This window comes from Lactuca serriola, chromosome 2, assembly GCF_051521515.1.
Source record: "Lactuca serriola cultivar US96UC23 chromosome 2, Lser_US96UC23_V15, whole genome shotgun sequence".
NCBI classification, from domain to species: Eukaryota; Viridiplantae; Streptophyta; class Magnoliopsida; order Asterales; family Asteraceae; genus Lactuca; species Lactuca serriola.
The window spans coordinates 169,661,137-169,675,545 of NC_136409.1; the positions used below are offsets into that span (position 1 = coordinate 169,661,137).

The following is a 14,409-nucleotide window of genomic DNA, read 5'->3' on the forward strand; positions in this document are numbered from 1 at the left end:
TGTATTGTATTAGGTTTTGAACTTCAATCAGGAGTTTGGATTCAAATGGATTATTTCATGTTAGCATATAGCTTGATACTCACTTAGAGTGCAAGTCTTACAACAATTGATGTTTACATGAAAATAGAATATCCTAGATAAAATGCTAGTTGTGACTGTCATCACTTTAACAAGGGACTGCATAGTTACTTTCATTTTACACATAGATATGAAGTATTTAAGATAATTACATTCTATATGTGCCTATTATCTGTGTTCCTGATATATATGCTAGATGAACGACTTATACATGGGTTTCTTGATTTAAATTGCATATGTATTTTTATACCTATAAATATGTTATGTGGAGATGGGTAGATAAAAAGATGATATAGATGATGAGATATAAGAGATGAAATAGGTGATAAGAGGCCTTGACTTTAAATATGATCCAGTCGTCTAGTGGAGTATAGAGGACGACCACAGATTATTCTAGACAGTTTATTGGAACGCTAGAATGCTCGCAACTTGTAGGTGTTTTTGAACTAAGTGTTCACCAGGTGTACTCCATCCCCCTCAGTTGCCTTATTAACATATATCACTAAGAAATCTCCTAAACATTATTGTCAACCCCGAAGATGATCCTTATGATAGTCCCTCGAAGATGATCCTTAGGATAGCATATATTCCTTATTGTAGGCTAACGTTTTGCAATATCTACTTCGCTTTCAATTGTCCCTGTTTGTTTTTATCTCTTTAGTCTCATTTAACTAGTTTATTCCTTATTGTTCACCAAGTGTATCTTTGCAATATCTAAGTGTTCACCAGGTGTATCTTTGCAATATCTACTTCGTTTTCAATTGTCCCTATTTGTTTTTATCTCTTTAGTCTCATTTAACTAGTTTATTCCTTATTGTAGGCTAACATTTCATGTTCCAAGAAATTATTTGTTGTGGGCAAAATGAACAGCCCAATTTATCTATTCATTTATTTTCGTTTTATACGTGCAACTTATTGCATGTATTTTCTTTTTTTCTTTTTTATCTAGTCACATTCCATTGTTTATTCTCTATTGCATGCTAATGTTTCATATCGTAGAAGATCATTCGACGTGGCATATGAACAAGTCAATTTTTTTTATGTTTCTTTTACGTCGGAGTTCATCATCGAAAGGACCGTCTCTACTGTCCGTAAGGACTGTTTGATTCTCACATCCCCGTTACCGCATTGTTATGGATTAGGTTGGTGTTAGTATTAGTGTAAATGGTTCATTAATGTCTATTTTGGAAAACCAACCTCCAATGGTACATTTTCCAACACATTTCTTAGCCCTATACATAAGTTTATATTTTTTGTCTCTAAAAGGTCATGATTTATTCGTCTCGTTGCTCATACTTGATCTGCTACTGTATTCGTTGCTCTTAAATTCTTGGCTCGACATCACCATCTTCCTAAACTTCATCATATCATCATTGTAGTCCTTTGTGTCATAAACTCTTGTTTCACCATTGCTTATTGGTGTCCCTCCTTTTGTTGTATTCTCGTTCAAGCTATCCAACGATGCATCCCCTTCCAATGCTCGTACAATCTGGTTTGTTCATGTCAAATACCATATATAAATTAGCTCATGCACACATGAATTTATCTTTTACATGACTTAATTAGGGAAGTTAGAGAAAACAAAAACCTAAACTCTAAATCTAACCTGGCTCATCTTAGGGCGCTTTCTAGCAGAATGTCGAACTGCAGCTGCAACACAAGAAGCCATGCGGGCCATCTCTTTTTGTTCGTAATTACCTTTCAAACGTGGATCCACGAGCTCGTTGTAGTCTCCATCTTCCAATGCCTTCGCGATGAGTGGTTTCGCCTGTTTTTTAATTTCACAAGTTATAAAAAGAAATCACTAAAGTTTATATAAAATTCATTAAGGTTAAAAAGTTGAATTAGGTTAAGCTAGTTACAAACCCATTCGACAAGACTGTCGTCTATGTAATCGTTCGAGGGATCGACCGGTTTCCTTCCTGTCAATATCTCCAATAACATGACCCCAAATGAGAAAACATCTGATTTATCTGTTAGCTTCCCACTCGAAGCATACTCTGGAGCTAAGTACCTGTTAATCGATTCAATAGACTGGAGAAATTTATATGCAAAAACTTTTAAAAAAATCGTACACTTCATCATTTTAATTTATAGATAAATAATTCACCCAAAAGTCCCCATTACACGAGTTGAGACATGTGTGTCGTTAGCTGATGTTAGTTTAGCCAATCCAAAATCAGCCACCTACAACAAAATATCCAAATAACCTTTTTGATAAACGTAAAACCATGATGGAAGTTATTATTAGTTGTGATATCCTTCACGTTACCAAAATAGTGTCAATTTTATAGAACCTGACTCGAGCACTTTCCAAACGGTCACCCATCTCTGTACTATTATTGCATAGGTATATAGTTGTTCTTTTAGATAGCGTTTGGTAATGGGACAATATTAGATGGAATTGGAAAAGATAGAACTAGAATGGTCTGAACAAAACAAATTGTTTGTATAACATTTCGTAAAATCGGAAAATGATAGAATAAAGATTTAAAATTACCAAGTTATCCTTGAAACTTATCATATTGACTTTTTAACATATAACAATTATGAATGAGAAACATCGTGTGATTTTTAAGTCCTATTATAAAAAAAATATACACACAAGTTTATATGATGACAAAGATGGGTGCTGCTCTCACTCTTTTTCTTCATTAAATTAATGGAAAGAATCAAGATTAGTCATGTATTTTAACAAAGCTCAAAAAAATTATGTAATTGGGGTTTGCTTCTATTAATTGGAGAGTTTGATTTGTGAAAAATGTGACTGGGGAGAAAGAGATCCAAATACTCAAGTTAAATGAGAAATAATCCATTAGTAATAAGGGGCATTTTAGTCGCAAATTATTTGTTCCATTCTTTTGGATAAGACAAAAAAAATCCCATTTGAATCGGTTTTTGTTATCTTGTTCTTGTTCCGTTCATGCCAAACACCCCAAAAACGGTTTTGTTTTTGTTATGTTTTGTATCGTATAGTTCCATCCACCAAATATTATTTAAGATATTATGTAATCATAATTTTAAAACGTTTTTGATAGGAGAAGTAACCTTATAACAAATTCTTAGTCCCCCTTCAACTACCATGACGTGAGACTAATTTTACACTAATTGGAGTATAGAATTTAGTCTCACATCGACTGAAAGGTAACAAAACATTCTTTATAAGATATGGATTTCAATAGCAATGAGTCTCATAGAACAATATAGTTAAATGTTCTCAGAGTAAAATAGTACCAAGACTCGTGAACCACTTATAAGTTCAAAACGAACAATATCTTTATGTGTGCATGAAATGTTATAATGGCCCTCAAATGTATTCATTCATTTAAAGTATTTCTACTTTTTACCCACATTACATACCTTAGCCTCATACTCATGGTCAAGTAGAATGTTAGCGGATTTGATATCTCGATGAATGATCCGAGGATGGCCTACAAATTAGAGGAAATGTTTAGACTATCGACAAATAGAACACATGAGAGAATGATAGAGTAATAATGTCGTACAATCTTCGTGAAGATACGCAAGTCCTTTGGCAGATCCAAGCGCGATATGCATTCTAGTTTGCCAATCTAGAACAAGTTGACTCTTTCCTACAAATAAAAGTTGGATTCATGATGCATTCCTACAAAAAACATGAAATGTTTTTTGTGTAACTTGTACCATTTTGATATGGTCAACATGTATTAATATAAAGTAAATAAAGATGTTTAAAAATACACACCATGAAGATGGAAGTCCAAAGTTTTATTAGGAACGTATTCGTAGACTAGAATCCTCTCCGCATCACAAATACAATATCCGACGAGTGAAACCAAATACCGGTGGTGGACCCTGCTAATGATCTCCACCTCCGCCTGAAACTCCCGTTCACCTTGTCCGCTGCCCGCTTTTAAGCTCTTTACAGCCACCTCTTGCCCGCTGGGTAACACTCCTTTATGAACATACCCAAAACCTCCCTGCCCTAAAATGTTGTATCCGGCGAATCCTCCGGTGGCGGCTACTAGCTCGTCGTATGAAAATTGGCTCCTGAAAGCTAAAGACATGACGGATGTCGCTGACATTCTTGCCCCCGATGACGCGCGGCCGGTGTTCACCGGTGGTGATTGTCCCCAATTACTACTGCCGCCGGGGCCACCTCCGAATTTGACGACATGGTCTGGTTTGCCATGGTAGGGTAGTCCACCACCGCCTACTCCTGGAGGTTTTTCATGGCTATCGTCCAAATAATAAGGTTTCTTCTTCTTCCGATTACAAAGCAGACAAACGATAACGAGAGCAAGAAGCACCACAAGGGCGGCAGCTACTCCGGCGACGATTGTGATGCTGGTGGTGGCAGCAGAATCTGAAATTGAATCAGAGTCATTTGATTTATATGGTGATTTCCGGTTAGAATTTTTAGGTAATTTGTTGTCAGGATCTCTGTTAGAAGCACTTCCACGTGGCGGATAAACGTTAGGAGGGGTGAAGGTAGATGATGGACGTCGCTTCTTTCGTGACGAGGTTGGGTTTGATGGCGGCTGTAAAGGAGCGGCAGGCGGCGGAGTTCCTCCACTGTCTTCAGGCGGTGAGGGTGGTGGTGAATAATCTGAAGGTGGTGGCGATGTGGGGGCCGGAGCAGCCTCTGGGGCCGGTTCCATATGTCAAGATGAACTTTTTCCGGCCCTCGGAATTAGAATCCCTCTGCCGGAAAAATCAGACCTTCATCTGTAACTTTTAATTCACCACCCCTATAATCTATTTACTAATAATTGTGTAGTAGTGGTATTTTTCTTGATTTTCCTCCTCAATGCAAATCTAGAACTACATTCCAAATTCCAAAATCCAAAGTCAAAATTCGCATAAATCAATCATACACCCTTTTTGTATTTAACATTACAAGAATTCAGAAATAACCCACGTTTGAAAATCTGTATTTCTTTTAGCATGAAAATTGAAACAGAGGATCTCCATGTTTATCATCATCATTAAAAACTCAGATTATAAATTTTGAACAAACATGAATGTTAAGACTTACAAAATACGAACCAAACACCATTCAGAATCTAAGACTTTTCCCAAATAGAATCTTTTCATTTTGCTTAAAATTGGAAAGAATTTTAGGATAACAAGTCATAAAAAGAGAGATGTTTTACTTTTACCTGAATGAAGAATAAAGAAAGGACTCAAGAAAGGGAGGAGAGAGAAAGAGCATCGCGATATTCCCAATTCAGAAAAGTCAACCGTGTCTTTCCCCTCCTACAAAGATGGACCATTCTCTCGCCTCACAATTCAAACAAAATATGATCATATAATGACCTAAAGACCAAATTAACCCCCAAAAAAATCAAGATTAAACATCTCAAGAAACTACCATGTCAATTAAAACGATATCAAACATCAAAAAAAAAAAAGCAAAGTAATAACATATGTACCAAGGGGCAAAACTGTCATCTACTAACTACTAATTAAAAAAAAAAACATTAAGCAATGGAGACAAGGCTATTCGCATAAGGCAACAACTTATTAAAACCGGAACTAGAGATAAACCACGGGCCTTCCACCTTTTCATCTTTCACATGATAAACAAAAAGATGATTCAACTCTTCACACGACTTCTTCAAAATCACACCAACAACATCATCACATGAATTACCCAAAACACTTTAATAAACCTCGTCACCCTTTTTAACATCATCAATGGGAGTGAAAAAACTCATGGTATTTTTCAATGACCGAAGACCACCATGATAAACATCCAACACACACTTTTTGGTAGAATTACGATAATGTCCTTTGACATAACATAACACTCCATGGACCTTCGACAATGGACCACCTCCGGGGAGTATTTGAACACTATAGATTTCATGCTTGAAATCAAAGGCTAACAACTTGCCACTTGTCGTTTCCCAGTAACAACTCCATTTACAAAAACACCCTCGCTTTTCACCTTAGATTCATTGAAATCGACACATATTTCTTCAGAAACCCTCCAGGATTTTGTATTTGAATCATAAATGTCAAAATACAAAATGGGTTCTTCATTAGGAAGAGAGAACAGGCATATAACGTGATAAGATGGTTGGAAATTTAAAAGATAAGGTTCAAAAGCAAGCACAATTTTTGCTTCTTGGCTATGGTAGTAAGTAGAATTTGGAAAAGTTTGATGGACTCTGTGTTTGCAAGGTTACAAACGCAATTTTCGTTTTCATCTTGGCAAAGAAGCAACCCATTGCATGAGCTTTTTATGGAAACTTCTTTTGGGAGGAGATTTAAATAAGGTAAAGGAACCCCATAAGTGAAGTGGTCAAGGGAGGTGAAACAAATTGATCTAAATTCGTCTTCAAAGATACTTGAAGTTTGACTAAATTGACTTTGGGTATGGGTGAACAATGGACTTGATATCCATGAATCTCATTCTTTATAGACAAGTTTACACCCGACTAATGATTTGGCTGGAAGGTAAGGAAGGATGTAGGTTTTTGCCAAGTATTGTATCGTTATTTCTTCTTTTAACTTATGATAATTAGGCATCAAGCTAACTTCTGGTTTTTATTCTGTAAATTTGAATATGAGTGATAATGATTATTGAGTAAACTAAAATGATTTATACAAAAAAAAAAAGACATGGGTGTTAGTGTTACCATATTGTTACTAGCAAGAAACTTCATTCCTTCTTTATCATCATTTTCATCTTTTTCTTCTTCATCTTCTCCATCCTCATCATCATCTTCATCTTCTCCACCTTCATCATCATCATCATCATCATCATCATCTTCTTCATCTTTATCTTCTTCATTCTCATCATCCTCATCATCTTCTTCTTCATCATCATCATCTTCTTCATCTTCTTCATCATGAGAGTTGGTTGAATCTTTGAATTTTGAATTCTCATTTATTGGTAAACCTAGTGAACAAGATTTGATTTGTGTATTGTCCTCATTAACAAGTGTAGTGTTTGAAGCTTCTTCTTCAGAAGAAGAAAGGAAGTCGTAAGAACCATCACTGGATCGATCCTAAAACAGAATGAAAACATTTAAATGTCATTTCGTTTATACTCTATACTGATTTCTTATGTTCTGTAATCATACCGTGTTACTAGAGATATCATCCAAATTGACAAATTCGTAAGATCCATCACTATAAACTTCCTCTTTGACCTCCATAATCAAAACCCTAACGATCCAACAACAAAAAAGGGTTAGATAAAAGTAGACAACAATGGAATACAAAATTCTAAAGTCAGTCAAAACGATTGAGGTTTTTTCATCCAGCTAGAATTGAAAACAAATTCAATAAGAACAGGAGTGCAACACAAACACTAGAAGCTGAAACCGATCAAAACTAAATGATATAAACAATTTTAATTTGGTTCAAAATTATGATATATTAAAATAAAAAATATGTATAATTAATATAAAATACTTTTACATTGTTTATCAAATTGGAACTTGTACGTCTTCAAAATCTTGAAGAATTGAGTCTAAACTATTCTAACACTCATAATTTATTTTGTCATTTTAATTGTTTTGTACCAATTTTTAAAAAAGTAGAGTACTAAATTTCCTTCACCCTTAAGGGTATTTTCGTCATGTCCAAATGCATAACTAGTGTCTGGTAACTTTTGAGCTTTTAAGGGGTGAGCAAAATCTCATTGTTGTAAGGCATCATTTGTTATACAAAAAACAATGTTCAACCACTTATACAGAAATCAAAACACAAAGGTGAAGGGACTAAAACTGAAATTTTATGTAACTTTGAAAATGATCAACGGGTTTAAAAAAATGTATTAACTTGTTTAAGAAAACAATCTCACATTTGAAGTTGTGTATTTATCAATTATCATAACCTTTTCTTATAATAATGCTACATAATAACAGCTTAATTAAAGATCTGAATCCACCATTACTTCTAATAACCATAAATTCACAGATATACAAAGTGTAAAAAAAAATCCCAATGATGATATTTTATAGTACAATATCAAACTTGAGCATGCTATGTCAAGAGTCGATCTCTTCTTAATTGAGTATAACTATTTCTTTTAAGCTACCAATTCCTAAGTTTTATGTCAAATGATGACAGATAACTTTCTTTATAAATAAATACAGAATAGAGATTACGTACAGCTACTTAGATAAACCCATAAAGTCATAAACCCAATAATTGAGAGAGAGAGAGAGAGAGAGAGAGAGAGAGAGAGAGAGTATGTACCTTTGTGAAGGAGAGGGCCGGAAAGCACATAACAGAGGTATCTCAACGGTGAGCAGCGGCGGAGGTCGGCAGCGGGGGAGCAGCAACTGAGTTCGGCGATCGGTAGGGAACTGATATCACAAACTGTATGGGGTTTTATGGATTGAGTTAATAGGTTTGTAAATTGAATATTTATAATTAATTGTTTTCGTACTTTAAAGAATCATTTGTTTCCTAATAAAAAGTTGAAAACTAATAAGATTAGTATTACCCTTAGACACTTCCGGTTTACTCGAACATAAACAGAAATCAATAAATCGAATAAGAAAAAAAAAACATTCCTCATTAAAAGCGAAACCCTCCCATGCAGTTTCATGCATGCAAAACAATAAGAAAAACTTTCAGTTCGTATATTGTTTTCATATAATCGCAAAGACTTTGAAGAAATTAAACAGATGGATCATGATTCGTGATTCTTTATGCATGAATGTTGTTTAAAGAACATACAGATTGAAATCGAAAATCGCTCTGTAAACCCCGAAAGTGAAATTGGTGAAGTGCGTAATTAGAAGGGAAAAGAGAGGTTTATACCTTTGCCAATAAACCAATATGGTTTTTAAACACAAAATAATCATTCAATGTATATCCAATATTTTATAATTTTATATTCCCCTAATCCCCTTTTACGGATTTTGTGATAAATTAATAAATTATAACATCTTATACTTATCCACTGTTCCTTATAGATTATAATTATAATTATACTTCTACATATAATTATACAATATATACGATTATTGCTTGGATATTACAGTTCATTTATGGTTTTGTTGAATGTTGAATGTTGAAGAATAAGTAAATTCGAATTACAATTATGGCCCCTCCATTCTTCTTTATTAGTCACAAACCATTCCATTACGTGTGCACTTTTTGTTTATTCACAAACCAATGAACCATCCGTGCAACTTTGTCGAAGAATAAATAAACTAATAAAGCCCCCTACATTCTTCTTCATTATCTACAAGTTAAAATATGGTCCTTATATTCTTTTTATTTATTTATTTTTTGACAAACGATCTAATATTTATTTCTTTATATATTTTTGGTGTTTTGTTGCCCATTAGCATATATCATTTTCCTGTTCATATATAGATTTTTTTTTTTTAATATTTCATCGTTTTTTAGTGTACAATAAATATCGTTTGCAGGTTTGTTAACAAAAGTTTTGCTGCAATCAATAGTTTTATTTTGCAATTTTAACCTAAATTTCAAAAAATATATATACCTTACTTTCTAAGCTTTTATAAAATAAATAAATTAAAACTTACTTTTTTGAAATATTTTTTTACAGCTTATTGTTTTACAACCCAAGTTTGTCCATATTCAAATTAGACTAAACTTTTGGTTTTTGTTCACAGTGTTTAACAAATTAAAGGTGTTCTTTTTATCCAAACACTTCCTTTTTTTGTAATTTTATTCTAAATGTTAAAAAATTCTACAATTTTGGTCGAATCTTTTAACAAAAGTTTTTTAATAGTTAGGTTTTTAAACATTTTTTACAACTTATTGTTTTACAGTTTTTTGTACAGACTTAGTTTTTTTTACAAAATTATACTTTACCAACATTTGTATACATTTGCTTTTACGTATATTTTTAAAATTCAAACTATATTTCTTTATTAATTAACTTATTCTATATCTATACCCGCAGCAAAAAACATCAATCATACCCTAATTAATTGAAATACAATTCACATCCAACAAACTTTATTTAAAAAAACAAATTCCCATGTTAAAAAAACATAATAAACAGCACATGTACAAAAACACCTCATAGGGGCAAATTAAACCATCCACTAATTAGTGACAAAAAAACACGCCTAAAAATTAAAATGTCGACTATAGATTTCTATGAACCTATAGAAACAAGACTGTTAACATAAGGAAACAACTTAATAGAGTTCCAAACATACCATGGGCCTTCAACCTTTTGATCCTTCATATGATAAGCAAAAAGACAATTCTGCCCTTGAGATTTCTCCAAGATAAAAGCGACAACATCATCACATGAATTACCCAAAACTCTGCAATCAACCATCTCACCATCTTCGACACCATCAAGACGAACATCAACACTCATCGTACTTTTCAAAGACATAACACCACCACCATAAACATCCAATACACACATTTTAACGGAATGACAATAATACCCTTTGACATAGCATAACTCTCCATTGACCTTCGACAACGCACCACCTAACGGAAGCTTCTGAACACTATAAAACTCATTTTTCAAATCAAATGCCAACAACTCGCCACGTGTAGTTTCCCAATAGACAATTCCATTTACATAAAGACCTTCACTTTTAACATCGGATTCATCGAAATCGAGACATATCTCATTACAAGTTCTCCAAGATTTTGTATTTGAATCATAAATGTCAAAATACAAAATGGGTCCCTCACCAGGAACAGAGAAAGGGCATATAACTTGATAACGTGGCTCAAAGTTTAGAGAAGAAGGTTCAAAAGCAAGAACATTTTTTGGTTCCTTTCCATGGTAGTAACCAGAATTAGGAAGCTGAATCCACTCTTTGTTTGCAGGGTTACAAACGTAAATTTCATTTTCATCATCAGAAGCTTGACAAAGAAGCAACCCATTGCAAGAGCTTCTTATGGAAACCTTTTGTGGAAGGAAATAAAGGGAAGGGTAAGGAACCCCATAAGAAGAGTTGTCAAGAGAGATGAAACGAATAGTTTCATCATCATCTTGAAAGAAACCAGAGGTTTGACTGAAGTATTGACTTTGGGTGTGTGCGAAAAATGGGCTTGAAATCCATAAATCCCATTCTTTAGAAACAAGTTGACACTTGGCTAATGATTTAGCTGGAAGGTAACGAAGGATGTGGTTTTTTGCCATTTCTTTTATCGTTATGTCATCCTTTAACTTTATGTGAAAAGGGTAATCATGAACATCAAAATTCGAGTTCTCATAAGCCATGGTCATAAAATTTCGCTTCCTACTCTGTAATTTGACAACAAAGAAGCGACATAAGTAAGAAACAAGAAATGATTAACAAAAGAAGATGAATAGCAGGAGATAAGTGTGTTAATGTGTTACCATATCGACACCATCAGGAAACTCCATGCCTGAAAACTCTTCTTCTTCTTCTTCTGAAGGATCAGATTTGGCTTCATTTTCGGATTCGAGTGAAAAGAATTTGATTTGAGCAGAAAGGTCTTCGTAAGCAGAAGCTTCTCCTTCTGTTAGAACAAGTATATCAGAGAGTTCAGAAGAAAGGAATTCATAAGAACCATCACTGGAGATATCCTGCAACAAAATAACAAAATTTAGATTTCATTCGATTTATAGTACTTTCTTATGTTCTTTGATCATACCCTGTTGCGAAAGAAATCCGCTTTTGTATTCATATCTTCCATGTTCACAGCGTAATCATCAAAGTCGATCAATTCAAAAGATCCATCATCACTATGAACTTCCTCCTTGGATTCCATTATCTAAAAACCTGTCGATTTGAGTTAAAATTAGCTGCGCAGTTGCTTAATTTGGTAGTTTTTGGATATAACAAGTTAGTTGAAAATTGAAATGATTGATCAATCATACATCCAAATACGTATTTTGATAAAGAAAGAGAGACACACGAGTGTGTGTGAAACGACTTGTAAAGTGAAGTCAACACGATTGGGGTTTATTCTTGATCAAGAAATGAAAACGAATTCAACCCAATACCAAAAGCAAGAAATCAAATAGAAAATGAAAACAGGGGAATTAATTTCATCTATCAAAATCGAAACCCTAACGATTTCATGCACACATATACATACATACAAGCAATCAGATAAACGTTCGTATTATTTTCAGACGATCGGAAACAAACGTTGAAGAAAAGAGATTGATCATGCATGAGTGTTTCAGCGAAAAGGGTTTGAAGAACTTACAAGATGAAATTGAAAAGGCAAATCGATCTGAAAACACCGAAAGGTGAATGGGTGAAGTTTAAAATTAGAAGGAAGAAAAGAAGAGAGGAGAGGTTTATAATTATATCGTGACGGAGTGTATTTGCTTGGTATCTTCCGGAAAATTTCGTTGCATGTAACGAAGAAAAAGAATTTAGCCCAATAGGCTTTTTACACAAGACGAAGTCAACAGTCAAATGATTTTTTGTTATCATTTTTTGTGGTGTTATTTTGGTTTATATTTATATATTTTTTTTGTTGTAAATTTATATTTGTAGTAGATATCAAAATCCCGTTAAATCTTGGGATTCTTGTTATATTTGTATGATGATCCGCAATTCCAAAACTATAGCTTTCTCTTCTAAACTTTCCAAAATAATATATTTAAGCTTAACAATACGTGCACCTCAAGGGATGTGAGATCTTGTTACACAGCCAATTACATGTAAAAATCAAAGCCCATGGCAAACTGCTCAAACTTTCATGCATCATACACAAGATGTGTGGTTGAGCTCGAGTTGGGCGAGCTTAATATCGCTTCCCAAGCTCAAATATATATATATATATATATATATATATATATATATATATATATATATATATTTGTCTCGTATGCATTTATTTATTATGACTAGTCTTTCGATGTCTACAAACAGTCAATCTGAAATCTTACGTAGTCACATAGACTCAAACAATTTAAATGCAGAAACTCATATGTATTTATTTATTATGACTAGCCTTTCGGCGACTACTAAGAGTCAATCTGAAATCTCACATAGACTTAAACAACTTAAATATATAGTTGCAGAATCTCATATGCATTTATTTATTATGACTAGTCTGTCGTCGATGTCTACAAACAGCCAATCTGAAAATCTCACATAGGCTCAACTTGTACGGTCATCTTCACTCTCCTTTGGTTCAAGATCTTCCCTATGTTACTGTAAAACGCCATCATAAAATTCTTATTTAACTCTGACATCTTTGAAGATCCGTTGGAACTCAACATCATGTTCTCACCCGAAGGTCCTATTCTCTGCCCAATGGAGAATAAGATTGATCATCTTTCTATCTTGACATGTACTCACCGGGAGATCGATATTTCTCTAAAATATTTTTAATAAAACATAAGGAATTGAATCTAAAATATTTGTTGTTAGCTAAAGAATGACCAAATTCCTTCAAACACAAAATTTAATGAATTTAAAGAATTCAAATTTCTCTAATTTTGTCAACCAAACACAAATTTTACTAAAGTTTACATTTAAATTTCTCCAAGTTATTTAGACATTGTGAACCAAAGACGTCATAAGAGTTCAATTTTTGTGGGTCACCATGTTAAAGAGATTTACTTTTAAGGCCACATAAATTTAGAGCATCACATATAAAAATGTCAAATATATATTTTTAACTAATATAATTAAACTGTTGACGTGTCGAACCATGAATCTGCCTACTTACGGGGTATGCAAATCAACCCACCAATGACCCAATCTCGGTTAAAATCAAGCCAAACTAGCTTAATTGTGTTTCGTGTTTCCTATCATAACGAAAAATACTACCTTTAATTAGAAAATACTTATAAACTGAAAATACATATAATTTACAAATATGTTTTGATATGAATTCACAAGGTGACCAAATTATATTGCCACACCTAAGAATGATATGGACCGTTAAATTATATTTTTTTTCATTAAAGGTATATTACTAAACCACTAATCCTATTTATTTAATATATACAAAAGAAGCAATTGATCGAGATTCCTTAGTTAAAAAAAAAAGGTCCATCCCAAAATAATATACGACCTCGACACCATCTCCATTATGGTGGAATCATATTGTGCTTTTAGAAATTCTTGAACTCAATTTATGTCTAATCTTATCCTTCTTGAGCAAATACACACTTGTTTTTATAAATCCAGAATATCTACAATATGAGTATTTCAATAGTTCTAAAAAAATCTTGAAAAATGAAAACTGAAAAAACTATAAGAGAAGTTTATTCAAATCAAAACATTTTCAAGTTAGTTTGTTAACTAGCGAACCCCTTCTAATAAAAAAATTTCAATGATTGTGTAGGTTCTATATTTTTTTAACAAATTGCAACTAAACAACATCTAATAAAAAACATCTCATAAAATAAATTGAAAAAAACTCTCGTAGGAGATACAA

General features: G+C 33.3%; 2 protein-coding genes across 3 annotated transcripts; both read right to left on the bottom strand.

Moving 5' to 3' along the window:
* Window positions 1–1,246: 1,246 nt before the first annotated feature.
* On the bottom strand, window positions 1,247–6,697 carry LOC145087366 (proline-rich receptor-like protein kinase PERK5). 2 transcript variants are annotated; one of them, XM_079025315.1, is made up of 8 exons: window positions 5,220–6,697; window positions 3,803–4,881; window positions 3,585–3,671; window positions 3,439–3,509; window positions 2,189–2,265; window positions 1,945–2,092; window positions 1,685–1,846; window positions 1,247–1,567 (listed from the first exon to the last, which is right to left on the bottom strand). In XM_079025315.1, the coding sequence occupies exons 2-8, from the start codon at window positions 4,716–4,718 to the stop codon at window positions 1,346–1,348; spliced, it is 1,683 nt and encodes a 560-aa protein (XP_078881441.1). In that variant the 5' UTR covers window positions 4,719–4,881; window positions 5,220–6,697; the 3' UTR covers window positions 1,247–1,345. The 2 variants fall into 2 exon arrangements, with proteins under 2 accessions (XP_078881441.1, XP_078881442.1); XM_079025316.1 differs by lacking the exon at window positions 5,220–6,697 and adding an exon at window positions 5,096–5,209.
* A 3,306-nt stretch (window positions 6,698–10,003) lies between these two features.
* Window positions 10,004–12,358, bottom strand: LOC145087367 (putative F-box protein At3g23260). The gene is made up of 4 exons (XM_079025318.1): window positions 12,217–12,358; window positions 11,656–11,783; window positions 11,378–11,587; window positions 10,004–11,281 (listed from the first exon to the last, which is right to left on the bottom strand). Exons 2-4 carry the CDS (start codon window positions 11,770–11,772, stop codon window positions 10,163–10,165), a joined length of 1,446 nt encoding a protein of 481 aa, XP_078881444.1. The 5' UTR covers window positions 11,773–11,783; window positions 12,217–12,358; the 3' UTR covers window positions 10,004–10,162.
* Between the last annotated feature and the right edge of the window lie 2,051 nt (window positions 12,359–14,409).